At 51.8% G+C, this 26,231-nt stretch overlaps 8 protein-coding genes across 10 annotated transcripts; 4 read left to right on the top strand and 4 right to left on the bottom strand.

Moving 5' to 3' along the window:
• Positions 1-244: 244 nt before the first annotated feature.
• NCU04776 (hypothetical protein) lies at positions 245-2,047 on the bottom strand. Its single transcript, XM_955132.2, has one exon. It carries the CDS (start codon positions 1,719-1,721, stop codon positions 453-455), a length of 1,269 nt encoding a protein of 422 aa, XP_960225.2. The 5' UTR covers positions 1,722-2,047; the 3' UTR covers positions 245-452.
• Positions 2,048-2,201: 154 nt separating this feature from the next.
• On the top strand, positions 2,202-3,598 carry NCU04775 (nicotinamide N-methyltransferase). The gene has a single exon (XM_955131.2). It carries the CDS (start codon positions 2,335-2,337, stop codon positions 3,391-3,393), a length of 1,059 nt encoding a protein of 352 aa, XP_960224.2. The 5' UTR covers positions 2,202-2,334; the 3' UTR covers positions 3,394-3,598.
• A 642-nt stretch (positions 3,599-4,240) lies between these two features.
• NCU04774 lies at positions 4,241-7,651 on the top strand. Of its 2 annotated transcripts, none has more exons than XM_011396607.1 (3): positions 4,241-5,129; positions 5,199-5,533; positions 5,603-7,651. In XM_011396607.1, exons 1-3 carry the CDS (start codon positions 4,974-4,976, stop codon positions 7,116-7,118), a joined length of 2,007 nt encoding a protein of 668 aa, XP_011394909.1. In that variant the 5' UTR covers positions 4,241-4,973; the 3' UTR covers positions 7,119-7,651. The 2 variants fall into 2 exon arrangements, with proteins under 2 accessions (XP_011394909.1, XP_011394910.1); XM_011396608.1 differs by having other exon boundaries at positions 4,241-5,140.
• A 336-nt stretch (positions 7,652-7,987) lies between these two features.
• Positions 7,988-11,001, bottom strand: NCU04773 (hypothetical protein). Its single transcript, XM_955129.2, has 3 exons — positions 10,728-11,001; positions 10,263-10,645; positions 7,988-10,010 (listed from the first exon to the last, which is right to left on the bottom strand). Exons 2-3 carry the CDS (start codon positions 10,292-10,294, stop codon positions 8,345-8,347), a joined length of 1,698 nt encoding a protein of 565 aa, XP_960222.1. The 5' UTR covers positions 10,295-10,645; positions 10,728-11,001; the 3' UTR covers positions 7,988-8,344.
• A 197-nt stretch (positions 11,002-11,198) lies between these two features.
• NCU04772 (coatamer subunit protein) lies at positions 11,199-14,265 on the bottom strand. Its single transcript, XM_955128.2, has one exon. It carries the CDS (start codon positions 14,164-14,166, stop codon positions 11,605-11,607), a length of 2,562 nt encoding a protein of 853 aa, XP_960221.1. The 5' UTR covers positions 14,167-14,265; the 3' UTR covers positions 11,199-11,604.
• Positions 14,266-15,661: 1,396 nt separating this feature from the next.
• NCU04771 lies at positions 15,662-18,946 on the top strand. Of its 2 annotated transcripts, XM_011396606.1 has the most exons (3): positions 16,575-18,183; positions 18,266-18,373; positions 18,458-18,534. In XM_011396606.1, exon 1 carries the CDS (start codon positions 16,629-16,631, stop codon positions 18,135-18,137), a length of 1,509 nt encoding a protein of 502 aa, XP_011394908.1. In that variant the 5' UTR covers positions 16,575-16,628; the 3' UTR covers positions 18,138-18,183; positions 18,266-18,373; positions 18,458-18,534. The 2 variants fall into 2 exon arrangements, with proteins under 2 accessions (XP_011394907.1, XP_011394908.1); XM_011396605.1 differs by having other exon boundaries at positions 15,662-18,183; positions 18,266-18,946.
• Positions 18,229-21,486, bottom strand: NCU04770 (TATA-binding protein). Its single transcript, XM_955126.2, has 5 exons — positions 20,637-21,486; positions 19,921-20,231; positions 19,787-19,862; positions 19,285-19,711; positions 18,229-19,222 (listed from the first exon to the last, which is right to left on the bottom strand). Exons 2-5 carry the CDS (start codon positions 20,172-20,174, stop codon positions 19,206-19,208), a joined length of 774 nt encoding a protein of 257 aa, XP_960219.1. The 5' UTR covers positions 20,175-20,231; positions 20,637-21,486; the 3' UTR covers positions 18,229-19,205.
• A 564-nt stretch (positions 21,487-22,050) lies between these two features.
• NCU17074 (hypothetical protein) lies at positions 22,051-23,708 on the top strand. Its single transcript, XM_011396780.1, has 2 exons — positions 22,051-22,367; positions 22,427-23,708. Exons 1-2 carry the CDS (start codon positions 22,092-22,094, stop codon positions 22,529-22,531), a joined length of 381 nt encoding a protein of 126 aa, XP_011395082.1. The 5' UTR covers positions 22,051-22,091; the 3' UTR covers positions 22,532-23,708.
• Positions 23,709-26,231: the final 2,523 nt, after the last annotated feature.

Below are 26,231 nucleotides of genomic sequence, written 5' to 3'. Positions count from 1 at the left end.
TTTGGTTGCTTACTTCATGCTAGAAGAAGACAAGAAGGCCAACTCAATGCAACGTGAAGCCGTTCCACCAATCAGATCGCTTTGTTAGTTGGAATGAACACCGTTGTCTTCATAAGGCAGATATTGTAGGCTACAAGATATCAAATCAACAATGTCATGAATAGGGATCAATATGGGAAGCTTTGAAATGACGGCTGCGTAAAGCACTCAGTAAACCACGTGTAGGGACGAGTGAATAATTAAGCTTTACCTGCTAATTCCTGTTTGTTGTATTTTGTAAAGCCAAATAATCTACACAAAGCAAGAAATTAAAGCATCCTACGCCGCGCTTTTGTTATCTCACATTATCAAACCAAAAGTGCAACGACACCTATGTCTTCCCTCAGAAAAGGAATGCCATTTCACCCACATTCTCCATCTCCCAAATCCCCATTTCTACCTACCCAACAGCCCTACCCAAACCTAGCCTTAGCCAACGCCTTCAACCCCTCCATAACCCTATCCTCTCTCTCCTTCGCCTCCTGAATCCTCTTCTCCCGCTCCGCCGCCCTCGCTCGCTCCATCTCCTCCCTCCTCAACTGCCTCTCCGTCTTCTTGACTTCCTCCCTCTTCATCATCCGCTTGTACTCCTCCAACCCTCCTCCATCCCCTTCCCCCATCAACTCACTTTCAGCCACCTCACCACCCGGCGACGGTTCTCGGAAGGACTTGAGCTTTTCGTTCAACTCTTTTCGTTTTTCAAGCCGGCGCTCACGCGTGCCGGCGTCAGCGCGTGGGACCAGGTCTTCGAGTCGTTCTTTTTGCAGGGTGCGATCGGCTTTGCGTTGGGCACGCAGGGCTTCAAGGGAGGAGGCGCGCTGTGTGGCAGACTCTTCGGCGAGGGTTTCGCGGTGGAGGGTGAGGTCGGTTAAGGAGGGGATAGTGGGGCCGTGGGCGTGAGTGCGGGAGGAGGAGGAGGACTGGCCGGGGAGGGTGGGGCCGTAGTCGGAGTCTGAAGCGTCGTCTTCTTCTTGATCTTCAAGAGACTGGGGAGGGTTGGGGTCGGGCTGTAGTGTATCGTTGGTCTCGATGGATGGTCTCGCTGTTGTTGATTCGGGGTTGTCACCCCCAGACATCGTTGAGACCGCCCTCCCCTTCCTGTCTTTGTCCTTGAGACTGCTTGCTTCGGCGATGGAACGGGACACCCTCCCTTCTGCTACGGCCTCCTTAGCTGCTCCGGCGAACCTCTCGGGATCATACCACCCCTCTGCCAGCTCGCCGCGGTTCCACTTCTTGACGAAGCTCTTCCATCTACCGCGAAGTTCGTAGTCGTCTAGGTCGTCGATGTAAAGTTGCTTTTGGATATCGAGATATTGGGCAAAGAGGGGTTCGAAGTTGGGGTAGTCGGAGCGGGAGAGCTGGCGAGAGTTGAAAGGGAGGGGTTTGGGTGGTTCGTCCTTGGATCGTTCATATGAGTGGGAACGATGGCGGTGGTGGTCTCTGTCCTCGTGCCGCCGCCGGTGGCGATCCCTGTCTCTGACCCTGTCCCTCTCACGGTCTCGGCTTCTTGATCGCTCCCGATGTCTATCACGTCCCTCTCCATGCTTGCGATCCCGCTTGTCGTCGTACCTCTCTGACCTCGATCTTGACCTTCTTCTGTCGTGATGTGTGGATCTTGAGCCACCAGGGAGAGGTGACCGCGATCTGTATCGGTGGCCTTCGGCGTTCATGTTTGAACCCATAACTTTCGTTTGCTCGGCGTATGTCCTGATAACCAAACTCTTTGCGTAAGGATCGGTATACAGTCTTTTATTCTCGAGTTTTGCTGAATGTTATGTGGTCTGAAGCGGTATGTCGCTGTATTATGATAGGTGAGATCCACTTGTTGATCTCCAGCTGCAAAAGGAGTTGCCAACGAGGTGATGAAACGTGGATTGTGTTGACATGAGCCAATGAATCGGGTTTCTAGACTACCAGAGGCTTGCAAACGCCAAATAAATATCATAAAGATTTGAATGTTGAAATTCTGTGAAGTTGGAAGTTGGAAAAGAGATGAACTGGATGCAGGATGTTCGTTGTTGGTATCCCAGCAAAACGGAAGAGCATGGAAGGTCAGGGATAGTACAACTACCAAACGTCGCACCGTTTTGAAGTAGGATTCCGTTCACAGACCGTTTGGCTCCGAGCGTTGAGCATATAGTTTATAAAAATTGTTACGCAAACAACAATATGCCTCACACTGCTGGTTCAAAGCGAATTTTGAGACTGTGTTATTTTTGAGAAAGAGATCTAGTCACTGGTGAAGCTAAAGTGAGACCACGTTGAGCTACAACCTCCAAGTTGCCAACAGGTCACATGACCGTGAATCCAGAGTGGGTTTCAGCGTTTTGGGTGCCGTGTTTTCATCTTCTCAGTGCTGAGGTGTGCTTCAAAGTTTTCAGGTGGTGCATAGCTCACTGCAACAAACTCCAAATTCGGCATATTGTTCTGCATCTTGCAGTACAGGCGTTGCAGCGGTGTCAACTCGGCGGATTCCTCGCAATAAATTCGACAATTTCATTCACCATGTCGAAACCTGAGGAGGTGGTCAACCACGTCCCCGAAGATGAGGGCTCTGATATCGAGGCCGGCGGGCTCTTCGAAGACCCTCCTGACTTTTACCCTCCTTCGCCTCCCCCGACTACAGAGCACTACACCATGAAGAATGGCGACGACATTACCCTGCACCTTGTCGGCCACAGCCCTCTCGAGGCTCACACCCTATGGAACGGAGCCGTCATCATCTCACAGTACTTTGAGGAGCACCCCGAGGAGGTTAAGGACCGTACTGTCCTGGAGATCGGCGCCGCTGCTGGTCTTCCCAGCTTGGTGGCTGCAGTGCTTGGAGCCAAAAAGGTTGTCGTGACCGACTTCCCGGATCCGGACATTGTGGACGTTATGTGGAAGAACATCCGGGGCTGCCCCATGTTGGCGGTTGACCGCGAGGAGGATCGCAACATTGTTGCCGACGGCTATGTATGGGGCGGTAAGGAGGCTCCCTTGCTGGCCCATTTGGGTGAACAGAAGGAAGGAGAGGCTGGGTTCGATGTGTTGATTTTGGCCGATCTTCTTTTCCGTCACTCGGAACACAGCAAGCTGGTCGACACCATCCAGTTTACACTGAAGAAGAAGCCCGGCAGCAAGGCGTTCGTTGTCTTTACCTCCTACCGCCCATGGCTTCAGCACAAGGACTTGGCTTTCTTCGATCTGGCCCGCGAGAGAGGCTTCATTGTCGACAAGTTCCTTGAAGTCAAGACCGAGAAGCCTTTGTTCGAGAACGACCCCGGTGATGAGGAGATTCGCAAGACCGTCACTGGCTGGACTGTGCGCTGGCCCACGGACGACGAGAAGGCGGCGGCCAAGGCGGACGCATGAGCTCTATTCCCAAGCTGAGCGGAAGATGAGAGCGTTACAAAACCGGTGATGAAAGAATCGACAACATTTCAATTACGATCTAGACAATGATACCCATATTGGCGGCCAGCCTGCCGAAAGGCAACTCACCTTGGACCAGTCCTTTTGCTCAACCGTTATTTGCTCTTGGTGAATTTTGACCTATCGGCTCAAGAGTCGCGTTGTATTTGCGACGCCGTAAGACGAGGGAAAAGGGGTGAAAAGTTCATGGCGGGAAAAGATAAATCACGTTGCCAAAACTGTAGGAAGAGGACTAACACGGCGAACCAGAGATTGCTTCAAGCCCACTTCTCTAACGAGCCCTCTGTCATTCTTGACAGATGTTCAGGGACCTTGGACCACGAATCAGGTCAAGACAAGATATGAGGCTCGTGAAGTCAGTGAGACAAGCATATATTAGGTAAGAGGGGATTCACAGATGGGAAAGGGTAATTCGTCTTTTTTTTCCTTTGTCTTTGTTGCCTGGTTGTGGTGACATTGGAATCAGCATTTTGACATTTGGCTCGCCAGCCGCCAACCTTCACTGCCCGCCCGTCAGGCACCGCTTACCCTGATCGAGACGTTGTGATGAACCCCTGTCATCCACTAGAAAGGAAGCCCGGGGCTGTGCCCCCCATCGGCTGTGGCTTTACTAGTGTACGCAGTAACGCTTGGGAATGCCTGCCACTTCTCCCACTTAGCTTCTGACGATGACGCGGCCTCCTTTTATATGTTCCTCTCTTCAACATTTACCACGCCCTCATCTATTTCTAGCTTGAAAAATCTGCTAGGACTCCTACCCAGAGAAGTTTCTTCGGAACTAGACATAGCTTGTTTCATGTGCGATCGTCGAGGAAGGAAACTCCCGAAAGTGACACAGCATGCAGCCTCTCGAGCTTACCACCACCATCGCCACTCTACCATACAGTATGCACCTCACACGGCAGCGATGGACAGGACTGCTTGAGGTGCAGCCAAGGGTCTGTACCACGGCACAAAGGCCCATCTTACTCGGTCTCGCCCGCTCGGCACTTCACTCTGGCCGGACCTCTCCATCACTTGCCCCGTTGGCGCTGCGGATGGAACTTGAAGAGCCCTACATAGTATATCCATGTATAAGCAATTCCCGTGTGTGGCAGTCCACTACCGGTTGGGCCGTACCATCCAGACCAGTCAGCATGGCCTCTTTATCTCGAGTGGGACAGGACCTCTCGACTTTGGGGGCACAGGGCAACACAGCCTCTCCATCAGTCCATTCATCTTACCAGGGCACTTCCCTTCAGCTGTCAAGTTTCTTCAGTCTGGACTCCCCCACATCCCTTCTCAAGCGCCGGATCATCGATCTTAGTCCCGTCCTTCATACAAACCTCACATCGTGTGGTTAGAACCTTGATGGTCTCAAGCATCTAACAAAACAATCTGACCTTCCGCATCATATCTACCTCTTTTGTCTCTTGACATTCAATTGCTTATCTTGGCTGTTGGGATAAGCGGCCCAACCCAACCATATTTACTCGTATCACTCACATCAGGCTTCGTCATTGCCAGCCTAGCCAGCAGCCATGGCGTGGGAGCTTTCATCATGGCTCGTAGTCATGCGGGCGTTCCAGATCGCTGCCGCTCTGGTAGGAGCGACCACGAATGGCTTCGTCACTGCAACCGTCCTCAAGAACGGACACCTTCAACTGACTAAAAGCATGCTCATCCCGGAGTTGTTGGTAAGCTCTCTGTATGAGTCTTTCTCCTGTATCGCCGAGAACACGTCAGCTAACATACATCACGGGTAGATCTGTATGACCCTTGTCTATGCTACACTCGTCGTCTTCATTCAACATAGTGGCCATCGATCGAGGAAGACGGGTTGGCTTTTCACTTTTGTTATGGGTGATATCATCTTTTGCGGGGTTGATCTAGCAATCATCACCCTACTTGCTAATGCTGGACTTCCATCTCACTGCAGTGGATTGGCTACCACCAAAGAGGAGGATCATCACAAGGTGTACATACCTCCACCAGGTTTTACTACGCCTGGCTTTGCCTCTGGGTCTGTTGGAGAGAAGGGTCAACTCGACAAATTTTGCGCTTTCGAACGGTCGTATTATGCTATTGCTCTTGGACTTGTGTAAGTTACCATTGTCTTTTATCATCTCGCTGCCATCTATACCGAACCACGACAACTAAAACCGTGTAGCTTCACTTACATCGCCACCATCATTCTTACCGTTCTACGAATTTTCGAGAGAAACTACACCGAAAATTCCAAGTGCATTGAAGTTCTTAACTCCCTCGAACGTGCCGATACCCTGGAATCGAAACACAGCGATGCTTCCTCTCAAATCATCGAAGCCCCGAGACCACATCCCGACCGATCAGGACCGTCAAGTGAGGGTGTCATCACCCGCACCGCTTCGATCCGTAGTAACGTGACAGCAATGACGTCCTCAACGGCGGCCGGAAATGGTCCATATCTGTCCGGCGCAATCCAGTCCAACGCTATTCCACCACGAAGACCTGTGAACCAGAACGTGTCAGTACCAGCTCGCCAGCTATCCGTGAGCACCGTCAGGAGCAACAATACTTCCCGGCCAGGAGGGGCAATTGCAAATTTTGCCCCAGTATCTCCTATAGACGAAGGCGAGATAGATATCGGGGCAGCCCTGGTAGCCGATGGACCGCAATACCGTGCTCATCAGTCACACAACAACATCCCACATCAACAATACCAACCGAACCAGCAACATCAACCACAACGCCACCATCAACGAAATTTAACACAGGGAACGTTACCTCCCCTCGCCGAAAACGACATCCTAAGCCCCGAAGTTGCTTTGTTGGCAGACGGGCCACAATATCGACCGAACCAACAACAGACTCAACACGGCCAACAGCAGCAACCACAACACCAGAACCTCTATGACTTCCCTCGAAATGTACCTCTAGTACCGCAAGGAGTAAGCCTACCCACACCGGTGAAAGGCGACTATCTAGCTCTCGCGTCCGATGGAGCAGCAGATGGCGTACAGTATCCTACAATTCAACGACCGTTGAATCATCCGCTACCTCAACAGCTATCTTCACATATATCACAACCACAAGGGATATCAGCCCCCATTGGAGGCGGCATCGGCGGCGGTGAAAAGACCGATTACTTATCCCTAGCAGCAGACGGATCAAGCGACAATTCACGACAATACCCATTCATTCAACGACAGCCACTTCACCACCACCACCACCACCGACATAACCCCTCCCTCCAGCAATCCGCGTTACCACCCTTTTCGGGACCGGGAGCCGGCGGGCCCGGAACGAATTTCATATACCCCGATATCCCCACGAATCCTCACAGCGGCAGCACAACACCCACACCGTCCTCTCGAAACATCAACCCCAACTACGCCCCCGCCTCAACCGGCGGTCTGAACCTCGAACTCCGCTACGACGGCGGCAGCAGCAGCAATACGACCTCAACAACAGCTCACACTCACACCCCGCCATCACCAGATCGGTACTCCATTTCCATGTCGGATGTTAGTTCCGTGTCGACTGCGTTGCCGCCTTATCAGCGGTATGAGACGGGGATGGAACCACAGCCACCAGCAGCACTAGCGAGTTATCCAAGCCAGAGGCAGAGTCAGAATCAGAATCACGAGGCTAGACACTCATCATCGTCGTCATCAAGGAGAAACGAGGACGAGGACGCGTTGTAAACGAACGAGAGAGAAGCAGCATCTTTGAGATGATGGGGTACAGACTATAATATAAGAGACAAAATGATCACAGATGAACGGAACGGGAGAGAGAGGGACGGAAAAATTGGTCTGAGAGTCTCTTGAACAACGATGAACGACAACACAAACATTGGAAAAAAAAAACAACGAGACTGGGAATACGGGAACTTCATACGGTTATACGAAGTTTTTCTTGGTTCTTTTTTTTCTTCCTTTTTTTTTTTTTTCTTTTTTTGGATTTTTTTTTTTTGGAATAGGTATTACCATTAATTATTTTTATTTTTTGGAGCGTTGAACGCCCTTTCTTGTTTCTATTTTCCCTTTTTTTCCTTTTTTCTTCCATATGTTCTTACCCGCTGGGAAGGGATATTAACCTACCTATTTACCTACCTCTAAACTTCTTGTACATTTATCTACTCTGGGAATATCTTTCCTATTCAATCAGACCTTTTTTTTTTCTTGTTTCGGGATGTGGTACAGAAATTACCGCTGCTGCTGCTGCTGCTGCTGCTGCTGCTGCTGCTGTTACTCTAGGCTGGATTCATCATGTTCATGTCGACTAGAACTACCTTACTGCAGGCCTAAAGCGTGCTCTGTTTTGATTTATTCTTGAGTGACAGCTATTCTACTTGCTCAAATACGCGCGCGCTGATCTGATCACTTCCAACGGGTCCAATAACGATCTCACGCCGCTACTGTGATCACTGTGCCTTCCCTGGGTATCTTGCTCAATGCTACGCTTACGCTGCTGTCAGTGCTTGGAAGATATGATCTTGGGGATAATAAATAAACGCGCTCAGTAAGTGAGCTACTTGGTCGTCAGTTGGCGGCAAGTTCTCAGAGGAAAGTGTGAGAGGGGAATTGCCATCAAGGCCTTATATATTTATGTACTACGTTATCGCTTGCCTTGTCCTTTTCCAGCTAATAGCTATGGGTATATATGTATACGCTTGTGCCAACCGCTCGCTTACCGTCCTTCTCTTTCGATAACCTGCTACCACCTGCGATCCATGTTTCTCGAATCCGGGTGTGGCGAATCGTATATGTCCACTTTCAACAGGTGTTCATCTTCCCAACTTAGGTTTTTTTATTGTCTCATCCGTTTTGTCTTGTTTTCTCTTCTCTCCGCCTCGAACCGGCTCATCAGGCTTTTCGCCATCTTTCGTCGAAAGCTTGGGCAAATCAAATTTGGTCTACTCCTCCTCCTAAGGGACGGACACCTCTGTGCTTCTGCCAGCACCACCACCACCACCACCACCACCACCACCACCACCAGCTCCCCTGCCTCCGCAACAACTTCCGCCACCACCACCGCCGCCGCCACTGGCAGGAGCCCTGAGGATATCGTCGATACCAAAGGGCGCATGGAGCGTGCGAGGACTAGACACCGCGTTGTTCATATCACTGCTCATGTCCCCACCGTGTAGAGCGCTCAAGCCACTCATGCCTACCGCCCCTATCCGCTGGGTGAGGGGAATCATACCCAAAGGGCCATTAGGTATCATTCCCTGTGGTAATCCATCCGACATGGGCATCAAAGCCTCGTGGCCCTGGCTTGGAACCTGCTGATGTTGACCTACGTCATACACCTGTTGTTGCTCCAACGCCTCTCCACCACCGAGCAAAGAAGGCACCACCTTCCCATGAATGACGCATCCGACACAGCCGCAATCATCTCCACACGGACAAAATAGAGACTCGCCGGCACAGTTAGGTAAAGGGATGGTGGCCCACCAAAAGTCCTTCGTAGAGAGGTTTTGTTCTTCGCTACTAGGGGTACCTGATGCGTCGCTGGGCGTCTGGGCCTCGACTGGCGAGTCGGGCGGCAGTTGCTGCTGAGATTGCTGCTGTTGGACGGTTCGAGAACCACGAATAGGGCTGCTGATTTGGTATTTTTGCTGTTGCTGTTGCTGAACCCCAACAGTAGCAGCAAAGTCCAGACTGCTGTGATGGCTGCTACCAGCGGGACTGCCGATGAAACTAGCAATGTTGAGGTTATAAGCGTCCTGGACATAGTGAATGGTTGGACTGTTGTAAAGATGTGCGACACATCCGATGCATTGACAGCCAGGACCGCAAGTGCATTCGTGGCTTGTGCCAGTGCCATCACCTCCCGCACCAGACATGAATAGACCAAGGCCGAGGTCGGCTCCTTGCTGGGCTGCCTGTGCGGGAGCGGCCTCTTGGTGGATCATTTGTTGGTAGGTTTGGGGGTCAAGAGGGTGGTTCCAGGAGCCATACTCTTCTGGATACCGAAAGACGGTCTGGTAATCAGAGGGCACGCCTGTGGACGTTGGGAGTTGTTGCTGCTCCTTAAGCTGTAAAGCAGGTTGAGCGTTGAACTGCATAGGGTTTGCGGAAGACTGTCCGTAACCCGACTGAGGCATAGCGATAGAGCCATTAACACGCAGTTGAGATCCTTGTAAATCACGACTACCACCACAACAGGTCGATGGACTGCTTTGAGACGCTGGTCTACTTTGACTTTGTGTTCCGAGTTTCGTTAAGTATAGTTCAAACGTCGGCAACTGATGCCGAGAATGTGGCTTCGATATGGAACCCGATTTGCTCACCCTTGCACCAGGTCGCGCCGGGGTTGATGAAGAGGCATGAAGGCGAGGCGCCGGGATGCCTTGGGCAGCGGCCGTAGGCGAATGGTCTTCTGTGGAATTACCATGAACAGAACCACATCCGCACGTTTGCTTTCGGGGAATCGCTACCTTCACGCCTCCACCTCCGCAAGAGCAGTTTGGAGGCCGGTTTGGACAAGCGCAAAGGCTTAGGGGCCGTCCTGGTTTTCTAACGGGCACCATAACGCGCTCGGAGGCATGAGTGCATTTTGTCGAACGATGGCCGCGAATACATGGCGCACTAAGGGTGAAAAGAGAGATGTCAGCCTAAGAAAGGGAGAAAAGAAAGAAAAAACCAAAAAAAGAAGAGAGTCCGGAAGATGTATGTCTGACTAGCGGTGCTAGCTTTGGTTTCGGAAGGCAGCGAACGGATGAGTTTGGTGCGACGGCACACCGGTGCCCTTTGCCTGCGGGAGAACAAATTCCGGTATGGCAAAACAAACGAGTATAGAACGAAAGAAGGGGGTTAAAGTAAATGAGAAGATTGACTTACCAGGCCATCTTCTGGCCGTTGATGATAGGCATTTTGGCGGCTGGAGGTAGATCCTCCAAGTGATGTTCTTTGGCTGTGGTTGATGTCTTGTGGAGGTCCTGTCGATGAGAGCTCTTGATTCGGTTGGCAGCTGTCACCGGGAATCCTCGAGTAGAGATGTATGTATGCCCGTAACGGAGAGTGTCAAAAGTAAAAGATTGCCTGAGAATGCATATGATTCTAACAAGTGAAGGTTCCCCCTAGTCTGTCTGGCCGTGAACCGACGATGGCAGCGGCAACCTACGGCAGGTCAAAGTGACAGTGCCCCGGGACGGGAGCAACCTGAATGCAGCAGGTAGTAGTAGCAGCCAAAGCAAGGGACGATCAAGTTCAGCACTTCGGTTCTGATGTTACACTTCCATGTTAACCAAAGCTCCTTCTGTGGTACTGGTGCTATGGGTAGTGTGGGTAGTAGTGACTGCCTACCTCTACCCGACCCTGCCCTCGGTTCTGACTAATAAAACAGCCTCACTGCGGCTTGTGATCGAGGAAGGAACGACTGACTGACTTCTCTTCGGCAGACAACCCGCGTCTCTTTTCCCAAGAAGTCCAAGAGGATGATGCAGACAGACGAGCAAGGCGGTGGCGATTGTACCAGTGCAGCCGTAGACGCCAGGGTCCAACAGGCGCTGTTCGAGGCTCGTCGTCTGCCGTCTTTCAATGTTAATGTTTTGAAACCCGGATCACGAATGGGCATCGGTTATGGTGTGGACTGGGCGGTTGGTGGTGGGGGGTTCGGTCTTGTAGGACCAGTTTGAGCATGTTTTCATTGGCTATTTCCTGGTGACTAAGCTATCCTTGTACCGGGGTACTCTTTCCCAATTTGCATCTATCCCGCAGTCAGACTGCCATTCCCACACTCAAACGCCTGTGCGCACACACTACTTTTTGGCAAAACGGACCATCGATGAGATTTCATTTGCTTATATCTCTACCAAATAAAAAAAAAATAAAAGAAAACGAACTTGAGATCGAGAGTTACCGTACTTGGGACTATTAAGACACTAGTTTTCTTTAATAGAATAATTGAATTTCTTCATCCCCGTCTTTCGTTTCGATGGTCCGTTTTGCCAAAAAGTACGTAGTGTGTGTGTGTACACGCACACGTCCGCGCCGACTGCACAGGCGTTTGAGTGTGGGAACAGTACCTCTAAAGCCAAGAAATTGCTGAAAACCTTGAACGTTGCGTTGGTAATTGCAAGTTGAGGGTTAGACATGGACATGGAAATAAGGGTTGTGTATGCTTGTTCCACCTCGAACCACCTCCGGGTGTACTGTATTCCGGACAGCGAGTTATCATCTACTACTTCTCCCCCTCCGAGTCTGACCCAGCAAACATGTCAACAGCCCGCATCCGCTTCTTTGTCGGCGCAGCCTTGTTCGCCGATATCTGGAATCCAGCCACCGACTTAACTTCCACTGTCTTCGAATCTGTCGTTGATGCTGATGCTGGTGCTGATGTCTGCACGGCCTCTCCCATGACCACATCCCCATCATCCGTCGTAGTAAGATTCCGTAAAAGGGCCATAAAGTCATCATCAGGCGTCCCATCGATATCATCATCCGAAAAAAGCTCATCCGTTCCCGAACTGTACTGCATATGATTCGGCGGCAGCACCAGCTCCCCATCCGTATCACCCGTCTCCAGCATCCTTTCCACGTACTCAGGTTCTGTCCCTGCTTCCGTCTCGGCTGTAGTAGATGTCTCTTGAAGTGTTGACACCGGCAAGAAACCGGTAGCCTTGGCCTGATTTGTAGTAGCAGCAGGCCCATCTACCGTTTTCCATTTCCCACCCGTAGCAGCAGCAGCAGCAGCAGCAGCAGCCTTCTTCTCCGCCTCCTCCTTTTCCGCTTCCTTCGCCTTCAGTGCAGGCGGGTTTTCGAAGCTCTTGACAAAGAACTCGTGTGTCTCGATGGGGAACACACACCAACCCTCCCATAGACTCAGGACAAGGCCAACGCTGCGTTTCCACTTGTCCGCGCGCAAGCGGCCCCAGTTGAGCTTGTCGGCCATCATACCCAGCAACTCAAACGTCTTGCGGGCGCGTAAAGCGGTCTCAAAGAGTTGCCGGTAGCGCCAGGCGTGGCGGATGCCGCTCGTAGATGAGGAGGAGAGGATGTCGCTGATTACATAGAGACCCAGGAGCCGGGCCGCGCTAAGGTCGGGAGTGCTGTCGTTAGTTTTGTCCTTGTCCTTGTCGTCTGCTACGGGGGATGGATCCCGGGAGTTATTCCCGTCTTGTCCTTCGCGCTCGCGGGAGCGCTGTTGGTGGTCGGGGTTGGCCGGCGTGTAGGAGAAGGGGGATTCGACGTTCGAAATGATCATGTCGACGATCTCATCGGCGCCTCGACTTGCGTGAGTGATGGCAAATGCAGTGATGCGGGCAATGTCTCCTTTTCTGATCTTGGACAGCGTCGTGGGCAGCCGAGCTAGCATGTGCGCTAGCTTGGCCTTTTCTATGGGGTTGAGGAATGTGTCTTCTTGCCCATTGTGCTCTTTTTGTTCGTCCTCGAAATCGTCCTCTTCGTCCGTGTCGTATGCCGAATCCGAGGCAATCTCGTTCACAGATGTTGTATACTCGTAGGCGAGGGGCTCGGGCGACTTCCACGCGTGGCTTCCTTCGAAGAGTGGGACATACTTGGGCTTTCCCCTCTTTGCCTGGGAGCCCGTGACGATCTCCCATAGCCTCCAGCGATACCATATGCCACCCTCGCTGCGAGCATCCCAAATCCATGCCCACCTCTCTTCTCGCTGAACGTCTGGTCGAGACATGAGAAGAGCCTCGAATTCGGGTCCGTGCTCCAAGACGGACTCGACGACTTTGTGAATCATGCGCAGTGTCCTAATGTCTCGTGGAGGTTTTACGGGGACATGGAGCAGACCACTTCTGCTGATAGCGGACCCTGGAGGACCATAATGTGATGGAGGGGCATAGTTGCGTCCATAGCCTCCGTGATACGGACCATGGCCGATTGGCTTTTCCTCTACCCGCTTTGCGCCGAATGGATGTGATACTGTCGTCGAAGTCTGAACGGCCGTCAAGCCCGACGCTATGGCGGCCGATGAAAGATGTCTGTGCAAAGACAAAAAGTAACCATAGCCAAGGTAACGGTTTTGTAGCGCGCTCACGGCGGCATCGATCTCGGTTGCGGGTGTTTCCTTGGACAAGGTGACGATGGCGGCAATGGACTTGCGCTCCGGCCCTTGTGGGCCAGATGGTGGAACAAACTTGACGTTCTCGACCGTCAAGTTGGGTGGTATGAGCGCCTTGATGACGGCTGGCGATGTGCTCGGCGGGAGGTTGGAAAGACGTAGTGTGGGTTTCGAAATGGCCTTCTCCTCTGCGCGGCCGTTAACGGTCGCTTCCTCCTCGTTGTCACTATCATTGAAAACCCTGGACACGGGCAAAGAGCTCTTCTCGCCATCCCTCTCTCTCTCCCTCTCCTCAAACCCTAGTCTTGACCTAGACTCTTCGTAGGGCCTTTGGCGACTGGAATGGAAATCATCGTAGGACCTCTTCCTTCCGAACGATGTTGGAGGAGGTCCTAGACTGCCGGGACCACTTTTAAGACTGTTGACGCCAAAGTGTCTCTTGCCCGTTCCTCCAAACGGCTGTCCACCAAGGGTTGGCCTCTCGGGCCGGTCGTTGCCGTATCGGGAGTTTGGAGGTCGTGATTCGGAACTGTCATCATGGTCGAAGCTCTTGACAAAATCCTCGTAGACAGCGGCCGTCTCAGCAGCTTCTCTGCGGCGCTTGGCCTCTGCCTCTGCCTTTTGGCGCTCGAATGCGGATTGCTTGGTGGCCCTCTGGAGCTTCGCCTCCACGTCAGGAAATTCGGCGATCTTCTTGGACGACGACGACATGTTATCGATTGGGCATGGCTGGCTGCGACGAATAATCACGGTGCTGGCTTTTCGTGGTCAGCAAGGTGCTGATGCCTGATGCGACTGGGGACGGGACGTGGAGCGACGAAAGCGCGACGCACCGCAGAGTGGCTCTCCCCGTTGTGATAGTACGCTACTAGAGGTACTACCTCTAGGCGAGGGCGCTAGGCCCGTACGTACCTAGCTGCGGGTGACCCGTGGGGGGACTCGAATGGTAGGGCCATGTAATATTACAGGAACGTAAGGAACAACCGCCTAGTTGGAGACATTGTACGTGTATCTTACAAGCTCTCTTTTCACAGTCGTTACCGTAGAGGTACCTAAGTATCGAGAGTACCTCTATGTAAGTAGCAGTTGATCTTCAACCTTTGAACTTGTCGAAATTTGTGTTCCAAACTGGAATGTCCTCTCGTCGTCTGTTTCATTCTAGTGTAAACTTTGCGGCTCGACCGGCCACTTAAAACCAAAAGGTCCTCACACTGGATTCAGAACCTCTGAAGATGGTGCGACCTGTTACTCGGCTGCGGACATTGTGCGAAAGCGGACAACAACAATAACTTGAACTTTTCGAACAGAGCTCTGGGGGCATCTGGCTTCGAATTGCCAAGTGGATAACATTAAATGGGCAACTGTCAACACAGCTTGCCAGATGATGAACTCCGAGGTCGTTTATTGACCAGAACATCATGATTGGACTCGTACTGATTTATGTCGACTCCTCACGATGCCTGCCACCACCCGCCGTCTCGTGATCTGATGATCACACAAATTGCAGAGTCGTGATGCACGACCGGGGACAGTTTCCCTCTCTGGCCATTTGGTCAATACCTCTACCTATCCAACTACTATTCTTTCGCACTTTCTCATGCTCGAATTGATCCAAGCAGCTGGCAACACCGGCAACCAATTCGAATATCGGCGCCGGCGTGCCGGAGTGGCAGAGTCGTCAGCAATGCTTGTCGATGCCCTGCAGCGAGTGCAGCAAGCAAGGGATTCCCAAAAAGAGACCTGGCCAGTGCTCAGCTTAGGCCCTGATCGGTATCCTGCACACTTGGGGCGTGCAGGCGGTGTTGGGTACTTGGGAGGTGTGGAGTTCTGGGTGGGGCGAAGAGAAAGTATCGTCGTCTGCACGAGGTGTCTGCACGAGGTGTTCTGCACGAGCTCAAAAATACTGGTCTGAGGACCATTGTTGAAAATACCAAAAAACCATCAATAAGGGTGCGCATGCAGACGAAATTCTAATTTCTATTGGTGCTTGGCCTATAGGTGGATATGGTGGAGAAAAAGATACATCGTGTCTTGGCAACCTCGCGTGCAGAGACGAAAAAAGGCCCGGGCGTCGACGAAAAAGGGAAGGCGGCTGTAATAAAAGAAGAGGTTATCCATTTGCATTGTAACCAAACCACCTAAATTTATTGAAAACCCTCTGCACGCCCCGAGTGTGCACGATGCCGATCAGGGCCTTACGGCATCTCCGCCATCGTATGTCTTTCTTGGGGCTGTCCTCTTGCAATTCAACATCAAATAATAATCTTCCGTCTTCCGACTTCCACTTCAACTACGAGTCTTTCCATTTGCTCTGTTTGTCGCTCTCTCCTCTCTTTCTTTCACCGACTTCTCTCCTCTTTCACGACACTGGAACTTGCCAGAACCAACATCAAGTGGCCCTTCCTTCGTCGTCTGCGAATTGTCACAAGCTGCTTGTCTTCCCCGCGTTTCCCTCAACCACTGAGGTTCCTTCGTTTCATCAAAGAAGACTCCACCTCTCTGGAGTTGCAGCGCCCTTTCTTTGATATGGTCACTGCAATGCTCCGCGCCCGCCATGCGGTCATATCCCCTAGAAACTGGACCCTTTCTCCTCAGTTCCAAAATCGTATGCTTTCACTCGCTCGAGTGGCTGATCCCCTCGACTTCCCAACTCAACACACGCCGGCGCTTGTTATCGCTCCACCCTAGTCTAGTGTTCCTTTCATCCTCTAGGTTGCCTCCTTTTCCGGCTCTTGGGCTACTAGTGTAGTCTAACGGTCTCACTGATGGATTGATGGATTTCCTAAAAATGCCGCTCCTTTTTCTTCCGTTATCTGCAGGTTTCAAATAATTCCCTGGTTCTTTTCTCTTCTACCCCCTGATGTGAAACATCACATTCTTGCTCTTTCTGCACAGTCTTGGACCGGCAACAAAGACTGAGCGTGCCAGCACACGGCCAACCACTTCCACACACTGCACTGACTCAGGGCACACAGCAGCAGACACACATACGCACACACACACACCCACAAACCCGACAGGCGCGAGCATTGCGCAACCCTACCTACCTCTACTTACCTCAGACCACTCAGACCCCCTCAGCTGGCACGGTCCTTTTGTTGATCCTTTCGTCCTCTGACGTCCCCTGCCGCTCCATTCTTGCCAAGTCGAACCTTGTTCTCCTTCATTTCCCGATGGCGACTCCCTCAGCTCCTTCCTCTTCTCTTCCTCCTCCTAAACCCCAGCAGTCGTCATCCGCTTCCTCTCCTCTTTCTCCTCCTTCTTCCATTCTCATCATCGGCTCTGGCGTCTTTGGCTTGACCACCGCCTATGCCCTTTCTCGCCGTCATGACTTCGTCAACACCACCATCACCGTCGTAGACAGGGCCGACCCGTCTAACCCAGACGTCTTCCCCGCTCCCGACGCTGCCAGTGTCGACACCAGCCGCATCATCAGAGCCGACTATCCCGATGCTGCCTACGCTGCCCTAGCCGCCGAAGCTCAGCTTCAATGGCGTCAACAAACCCACCCCGATGACCTCGGGTCAGAAGGACGTTACTCCGAGAGTGGCCTGCTCGTGGTCGCTGACGGACCAGCTCCTCCACCGGGAACACCAGTGGCACCTGGCACCAGCGTCATCGACAAGTCCAAGCTTACAGGCATGGACTACGCCCGCTTTAGCTGGGCCAACGTGCTCTCGCTCGCCTCCAGTGACCCCGAGCTTGCCGCCCGAATCAAGGAGTGCCCCAACACCGACGCCATCAAGGCAGCCCTGGGCACCGGCGGCTCCTCCGGCTCCTGGGGCTACATCAACGGTCTGTCCGGCTGGGCCAACGCCGGTGCCTCCATGGCCTGGCTCTACAAGCGCGTCAGAGCTGAGGGCCGTATCAACTTTGTCGCCGGCGAAGTGACCAATCTTGAAGTGTCTGGTAACACCGTTACCGGCGCCCGACTTTCAGACGGCCGCGTCCTCTCCGCCGACCTCGTCATGGTTTCCGCTGGTGCCTGGACCGGCCGTCTCGTCGACCTGACAGGACAAGCCATCGCCACTGGCCAAGTGCTCGGTTACATTGACCTCACGCCCGAGGAAGAGGCTCAGCTGGCCCACATGCCCGTCATCCTCAACCTCTCCACAGGCCTCTTCGTCATCCCACCCAGGAACGGCGTTCTCAAGGTCGCCCGGCATGCCTACGGCTACCTGAATCCCACGACCTTGTCCGTCCCACCGCTCGCGTCTTTCGTCACCACACCGGCAGCGGCTGTGTCTCTTCCTTTGACCACCCTCACAGACCCAACGCTGCAAATTCCCACCGAAGGCGCCGATGACCTCCGCCGCGCTTTACATGAGATGGTACCCCTCCCCTCGCTCCGCGACCGACCCTTTAGCAAGACTCGCATTTGCTGGTATTCGGATACCCCGACGGCGGACTTCATCGTCGACTACCACCCCAAATACAAGGGCCTGTTTGTGGCTACGGGCGATAGTGGGCATGCGTTCAAGTTCCTGCCGGTCATTGGCGAGAAGATTGCCGATGTCATCGCCGGTCAGTGTCCGCCAGAGTTCGTGGGCAAGTGGAACTGGAGGTATCCCGCTAGCGATGCTGCCATCAAGACCGTGATCACGGAGGATGGTAGCCGTGGCGGAGTCCCAGGACTGATCTTGTCTACGGAGTTGGAAAGGACATCGGCTGTACTCAACTAAGAGGGGCACACCAACTACGGAGGGGCAAAGAAATGTTCACATGCAGGTAAGCAAAACGCTACATCACGACACACAACACGGAAAATTTGCATGAGGACAAGACATTGAAATAAATGTTGGCATTGCAGTGGATTGGTACGTTAACCCACGAAACAAAACGAACGCAACACACACTGCGTCGTCATAAATGCCAAGCAAAGTTGCACCTCTCCCTATGTAGCGGGATGGTTGCGCAAGTGAGAATAACTCCCACCCGCCAGAGTTTTTGTTCCTACTGCGACCCCTTTGGACCTGTCGGCTGATATTTTTTGTCATGCCAGACTTGATCTCGGGTATCGGTAGTGGTTATTTTAATGTTTTTCTTCAGGTGACCAACTCAAACGTCAACCCGCAGAAAGCCAACCTCCTTCTCCTTCATCTTTCGCAGTGACCCCCTGTTTCCTTCATTCCCCAGGTTAGGTCCCTCATCTGCCATTAGAAGTGGGTATGTGAGGAGAAGATGTGATGGAAAAAAAAAAGGGATGTGAACGGCAATCGACCTGCGCAACATTGCCGCCGACAACATCAACCCGCTAGCGCGTGGTATTTGTGTCATTTGTGTCGCCAGTCAACACTACAATTGACCACTCTCCTTTTCTCCCCCCAACGCGCGATCTGCTCTATGGCTGTTTTATGAATCGCCGAGAGGGAAATGACCGCCCCGACTTGAAATAACGTAGCAAGAATACCGCTCTTTCTTCCTTCTTTGTCGAACCTGAACGCCGCTGCAATGCTGCTGAAGAAAATAAAATGATGACGTAACCGCAAGAAAATGGACAGGACATTGATACAATGGTTCTCCCTGTCGACTCTAGCGCCGTACTCCGCTTGATGGTCGTAGTAGACGCAAACCGCGAGTCGCAAGAAAGTGATTTTCGGTTTTTGGGTATGGGTGAGATTCGTCGTGAAATCATGATAGGTGTTTTTGTGGGTATAATTACAGTTGTCGACATGTTGTGTGAGAGGTGTTGTGCTGCTGCACGCGGCGGCATGACGATGATCACTATGTGCGAACTTCGAAAAGACTCTTTAGACCTTGCGGAAGTCTGGAGAAAAACAGTTAGTGACAATGAACACAGCAGAAAATGAGAGACATATGATAACGAACCTTGAAGCACAGGGTAGATCATCTCGAAGGCCTGGTAGATCTCCTCACGCACTTTCGCGCCGGTAAGGACGATTTTTCCGCTGACGAAGATCAAAAGCACAATCTTGGGCTTGATCATGCGGTAGATGAGACCAGGGAACAACTCGGGCTCGTATGAGCTGAAGTTGTGATGCTTGGAAGCAAGACCCTCGAGACGGATGGGGAACTTGATGTCGCAAGAACCGACAATGTTCTGAATCTTGAAGTCCGTGAACTTGGCGTTGAAACCGAGCTTCTGGATGATACGAGCGTACTTGCGCGACGCAAGCTTCGAGTCATCTTCGGACTTGGCACCGGTGACAACCATCTTACCGCTGGCGAAGATCAAGGCAGTGGTCTTGGGCTCACGGATACGCATGATAACCGCAGCAAAACGCTTGGGGTTATACTGTTTGCGGCTGTTAGACAACCATGGCCAAGACAGACAAGTTCAAGGGACCCCGCAATCCAACCCGTCACGTACCTCGGCGTTTCTCGCATGCAGGGCAATCGTCTTCAGATCAAGACGACAATCGAGGTTGACCGTCGCGACGATGTTCCTGTTTGGGTCAGCCCACAGCCCCTTGAGGGAAAAAAGAAAAGCCAAGGTCTTCCTACTGTAGAGTAGGGGTCATGCCACTGGTGGGACCCTGGTTCGCTGCGGGCGTAGCCGCGGGGGTTGCGGGTGTCACCCCATTGCCGTTGGCGGCCTGCGCACCGATAGCTCCATTGACCGCGGCGCTCTTGTCGCTGTTCGCGGTGGACGTGGGCGGCGTGAGCTCGCCGGCCGCACCGGGGAAGGACAGGGAACCGGGCGCAGTGAAAGCCTTCGCCTGAGCGGCGTTGGACGGGTGGGTCTGGATAGCATCCATCTTGAATCAAATCTGAGCGCGAGTCTGAGACTTGGATTTCTGCGTTCTCGAACAGATCTGCGACCAGCGCTGTATTAGAATTACCGTAACAAAAAAGTTGGTAAATGAGCGAAAGTGCGGTGCAAGATTGCGCAGATGTGCAGAGGCTGGTTTGTGTAAAAGCCAAGTGCAAGTTTGTGGTTGTTTGGGGGAAAAGTTCCAACGGCGCGAGAAATGGTTATTTTATATGTGGGCGGGGGGCTCGAGGGGCCGGTTTGTCACTGGATAGTGGGGCAACCGTGGTGAAATAGCACCTCCCACCTATTCACCACCAAATGGACAATGCAATGGCATGGGATGGGATGGGATGAAATAGTTGCCACCAAGGCTCAACTGAACCTCGACTCAACCCAGTGCAAAAAAGGCAAGGTGTGGACGCAAAGGACGGGACGGGCAGGAGAGCGAGAGCTAAGAAGAGCTTACCAAATGCGGGAGATGAACAAGTTAATGTCTCCCCCAACACTTCTGTTCCTTTCCTGACAAGCACTCTTGGTAGGCACCTCTTGCAATCGACGATGCGTCAAGAGGATTGGATATGTGTCGCGGTGGTTCGACGGTGATGCGTTGACGACCTGACGGTAGGCGGCAGTGGACGAATGTCGAAGTGACTGATGGCTTCCCTTTGTTACGTCGGAACGCAGGTAGTTCACTCTGGAACAGCTCACGGCAATGGATGACCGTAACCGGGACAGCTAAGGCAAGATGATGATGAGATGGTAAAGCGATGCACTGTGGCCTGTGCAACGAACTGAATCTTCTATTATCCTCGACGCCTAAAACGAAGTAGGTCGACGGCGGACGGAGGAGGTCGGATTCTTTTGCAGGCAAAGGGCGACGGTTATGTGTTTCCTTTGTCCGGAAGAGGATCGGATCTCCTGTCTGACGGCCGACTGACTGTGATTAACCCCTAAACCTAAATGAGAGAGATGCGCCCACACAACGCAGTGACGGTGACGGCGGATGGTAGAGAGAGAGAGAGATGATTGAGAGTAAAACGTTGAACGCACGACAGCAGGATGATGCTGTGCTGGTTGTGCTTCGTTGGATCTTCTGCTTCTTCTTCTTCTTCTTCTTCTTCTTTCTGGATACCCGTGACAACAGCGACGACGACGATGCGTGTGATGCGTGTATGCGGACGGGGCTGAGCTTCTCTGGATGGAAGTGGATTTGGAGATGAGGGGTGTGGTGGTTGTGGTGGTGGGGAAAATGAAAAGAAAATCGAGGCCGCACGCAGGTATCGGATACGTAGGGCCGGTCGGGACTTCCGCGCGAGACTCTCGAAACAATGGGTTGGAGGGAGCGCCCACTACTTATAATTTTCGGCCCAGTCTACGCTATGTCGCCTAAGGCACCCACGCTAATCTTGTGGCGGCGGGTCCCCTGGTCGTTATCTTTTTGGTGCGCCGCACTGTGAGCCGGATGCGGCCAATCAGCTGCCTTTATTGGCCCTTTTTATCTCTCTTGCCTGTTCGCTCATGCTCCCTCACCCCGTCCTGCCGCCTCCTGAGCCACCCAGACATGCAGGCTTCCTCGATGTACCGGTACTTCTGTCTGACCCTGTCCTCTCTCCTGGCTCCTGCTCTCCACTCCCTGTTCAGCAGCCAGAGCGCCCTTTCTCATCCTTCCCCTCCCCCACCAACCCCAAATCCGACAAACCTGCTGTTGCCAAGCCAAGTATTGGGCTGGAACGGCCTCCAGCATGTCGTAATATGTTAACCCTCGCCACACACTCTTCGTCACAACAGCAACCTTCTGAAACCATTTTATTCCTTCCTCGCTTTTCTTTTGGAACGAACCGGTCAGGAAACGATTCTTTCTCCCTTTTTGCTACTCTATCGTTCGGCTTAGGTTTGGGCGCTTGGACGCATCATGCCTTGAATGTTGTCCTTCAGCTTCATCAATCAACTGATGGTCTCACATCTATCCCGGCGTATCATCATGGCTGTTCAATCAATCATCATCCATCCATCCATCTATTCGACATCTAGTGCACAGCCGACACTTCCTCGTGTTGTGTCCGGGAATTTGCGTCGCCACTTCCTCGGTGCTTTTGGGCGTTGCGCGGGCCTGTGGTGGGCGGTCATTCCATTCGGCGGTTCTGTTTCGACAACAGCGAGAAGCGACGCATTGGCGGTTGCTCACCTACCTCTGGAGGTAGGTAGAGGTAGGCTTGCTCTCGCTTGATTACCAACCTATGATCTCAACTGGCTCAGCACACATCGATCTCCCGCCCATTATCGATTTATGGCATCGGCCTCGGCGCAAACTGGACCAACTTCCAACTTCCCGCTTCGAGGCCTCCCTTCCTCGGCTCTTGATTTCGTTTCTCATGGCGGCTACTTTCAGTGGACTTCATCTAACCAACCGCAACTGCTGCACCGCAATCCAGCTGAATAGCTTCTCGACATTTGGTCACCGCAACTTCCACATGGCGCTTGCAACTTCGCCTGCAACACATCCGACACTGCCAGGACTTCAGCACACTCTGCTGCCTGTTTAGCGGATGACTGCGAAACCGACCGGGTTTCGCTTTCTTGCTTCGGGTACCGAATTTTGCCAAACCATTCCGCCACATCCCCAAAACCAGGAGTTACAAAAGCACCGACATAAAACAGCATTCACAGTTCCAGGTTCAGCGCGCAGACAGAAAGGGGAAAAGGACTGACTCGCAGGCATGCTACCGGCACACCTCAAATGGACGCAAAAAGGTGGTGCAGCGACATGAGCAATCAAACACAGTTGGCAGAGCAAAGTTCTCGTCATTGATGGGATGGCGCGGCACGCATTTGCACGCGTTGGACTTGATCACGACACAACAAAAAGCCTGCTTTTTAAAGCAACGAGATTCAAAGCCAGGAGGGACGGGATCATCACGGGCAAAACAAAAGCGATACAAAGCGAGCCTCGTAAGCGTCACCAAAGGTAAGCGCGCCCTCCCTCTTTCGCCCGCTTTGACATGTTTTATCAGGCTGCGAGTCCTGTCGGATGCCGTGTCGAGCCTTGTACCGGTACCTGTGTCAAAATTTGGCGGGTCTGGATTGGCTCGTTGCCGTGGATAGTGCCTCACATCCCTGTCAGATTGCGTTTTCAGACCACGAGCCTCGTTTATGACTCATAACGTGTGCCCGGCCCCAGCGATTTTCATGGAAAATCACCAAAAAAAAACTCGTTTCCCTTCCGAACTCGCAAATTTTTCTTTCGGCTTCTCTTCCTTTTCTTCCCCCCTTTGCGACTCCCAGGTCACGCCATGCCCGTATTTGCCTCGGATGTCGGGTACCACGGACACCGAAGTTCAGTCGTGTCGTGTCAACAGTCGTTACTGTTTGTTACAAACGCCTTGCATTGAAACCTGTTGCACCTACAATCTCTTTTTTTTTTCCCGGCCGTTTGTGGTGATGTGCTTGTTGGAAGGAAACAAAAGCGAAAAAAAAAACAAATCAAGGTGGGAAGTAAGCCGGGTGTAGGCAAGTTTGTGCAAATGGTATTGCCAAGTAATCAAAAGAAAGTGCACAAAAAGGCGACAGCGCCCCAGTTCACCTGCGAGATAGTTGCATAAGAATCAGGCAAAGGGTTGCATAACTGCCGCAATTGATTGGACACAAGTGGTCAGCCAATAATGTCGCAAAGGACCCGACGGCACAGTTGCGGCGGAGCCTTTAATTGCAAAGTCGTAATTTCTGGTAAGTACCGCAGCTCACAAGCGAGTGTGGTGTACTGTGTACTGTGTACGCAATGGCCGCTCTTTTTAACCTAAAGCCTATACAAACAATCTCGCAAGGACAGAAGTCTAGCCGTAATAGAACTTGCAAGTTCCAAGCACTATTTTAGCACGGTAATATCTTCTTAACCTTGTTCGTGTTGTTGTTCATGTTGTTACAAATGTCTTCTCCAAGCAAAAGCAAGTGAGAAACGAACAGAAAGCGGTGGAATGTGAACTCTCATTCCCGTCCTTCACCCCGCTCATACCCACCACCCACCACCCACCAAAAAGCGCGCCGGCCAACAGTGCAAAAAGCGAAAGCCCAGCTGTGAGCGCTGTTGGTTCCCCGCCAGTGCGATCGCAAGCTGATTGGTCAAAGATTGGTAGCTGCTTGAACTATGTACAAACCGCGTCGTGCTTGGTTTCACCGCCGTATTGGAAGACGCGAATGAGCGCGTCCAGATTTCATTGATACCCCTGATTAGACTCGATGACATATCCATCTTGCTGCAACTCTTTCGGTACCATCGTCTCTTTTCCTTGACAACTTAACTCCGTCGTTCTGCAGATTGATAATGTAGTGTATGCAGTGTAAGTATCTTCACCGACTGCCTGCTGCTGCTCATCACAACCCGCCAGTCGCGGTGTGTGAACATCGCCAGCTCATACATACTCACGCGTTTTTTTTTTTTTTTTCTATTGTTGAGTTTGCTACTATAATCGTCAGAATGTTTCGATGGGTCATACCATTTTCAGGCTCTACATATTTGGTTAATGTTTTGTGATGCTCATATCGCGGTAATCGTTTTTATCCATTTCCTTTTCCTTTTGTCTCGTGTGATCTGGAACAACTGGGTACCGATGCCGGATAGTTTATAATGTACCATGCATTGCAGCTCTGACACATGACATCGATGTAGTCATTCACTCACTGAGTGATCCCAACAGAACAGCAGAACGAACAATGACAGCTGGACTGTCTGTCTGAACGGGGGGGGGGGGCTAAAAATAACGTGACATCGCTTCCTCCTCGTAAGTGTATATAGTGTACTTGACACGTTCACAGAACAGGGTGAGTGAGGTTCCGGATGGTTCTGGACCAACCTCTGGAGCCGCGGATCGCGGACATGGGTTAACGGGAAAAAAAAGGGTCCAGCGTGGACAACGTGGAGGCCTGTCCAGGACAGTGATCATGAAGGTTGTCGTCAGGATAAGGTACTTGCTTGGTGGGAGAAAAGATTTATCTTTAGTAACAACGAACGAACCACGTGTGCACGTGGGCTGGCTGGCAGGCTGGTAGGCTGGGTTGTTTCGAGCGGATAACCTCATCCTATCGGCTATGTATGTACATATCACCATGTATATCGACATGGAGGAACTCGCTCATCATTATCAGCAAGAGGATCACGACTAGGTACTAATGATTGATCAAGGTTTGGGGGGAAGTGGGAGGGCAGGCAGCTTGACTTTGACTTTCTCAATAGGCAGGGAGGGAGGGTGTCTTGTTCATCTGCGGGTAGGTATGCTTCAGCTTCATGTTCACCCGTCCATCGATGGCCTTCAGGAGCATTATCAAGATCGTTCTTTTCAGCTTAAAGTGTGCAGCGAAGCAAAAAGACATCGTTGTGAGTGAGCAGCATACCTTTATAAGCACATTAACAAAATGGAAGCTGGAAGACCTAAAGGTTGATTACCAAGCCGTTACATAGGTACCTACTTGTTAGATCGCTGTCAGCTCACAGTAGACTACATGTATCTGACTCTCTTATTTACGGATTCGTCATCTTCCCTTTGCGTCAACCCCTCCAGTTTACATGTCTACCTCTACCGTTTCTTCACCTGTCATTTTACCTCTCTCTTCACCTTTCTACTTGGTTTTTTTTTTTTTTTTTTTTTTTTTTTTTTCTCAACAACTTCATCACTCATCTCTCTTCAACTTAACTCTGTACCTCTATTTACTTTCCTTTTTCCACAATTTTTTTTCTCTTCCCTTTACTATCACGTAATTCATATCCCCGCGAGAAGAAAATTAGAAACCTGTCGCGAACTATTACAGGTAGCTAAAACTCGTCGTCGGGGAAACGGATACGGAAAGTCGATTAAAAACTCGCCCGCGAACTGTAAATCATCCATGTTTACGTAACCCACTGAGATTTTCACTCTTCAGTTTCATGATTGATGTCTACAAGGCAGTCAAACTTTCTCGGAGAGTATGAAGATGTTTTTTTATTTCACTTATCGAGGCGAGGGGGGGGGGGGGGGGGGACCACGATCTTGGGACTGGCCTTCTTGCGCAGAGTGTTTTTTTCCCCCCGTTG

This window comes from Neurospora crassa, linkage group VI (assembly GCF_000182925.2).
Source record: "Neurospora crassa OR74A linkage group VI, whole genome shotgun sequence".
Taxonomy (NCBI): domain Eukaryota; kingdom Fungi; phylum Ascomycota; class Sordariomycetes; order Sordariales; family Sordariaceae; genus Neurospora; species Neurospora crassa.
The sequence above is the reverse complement of the archived record's forward strand: the minus strand, read 5'-3'. Positions and strand labels throughout refer to the sequence as shown.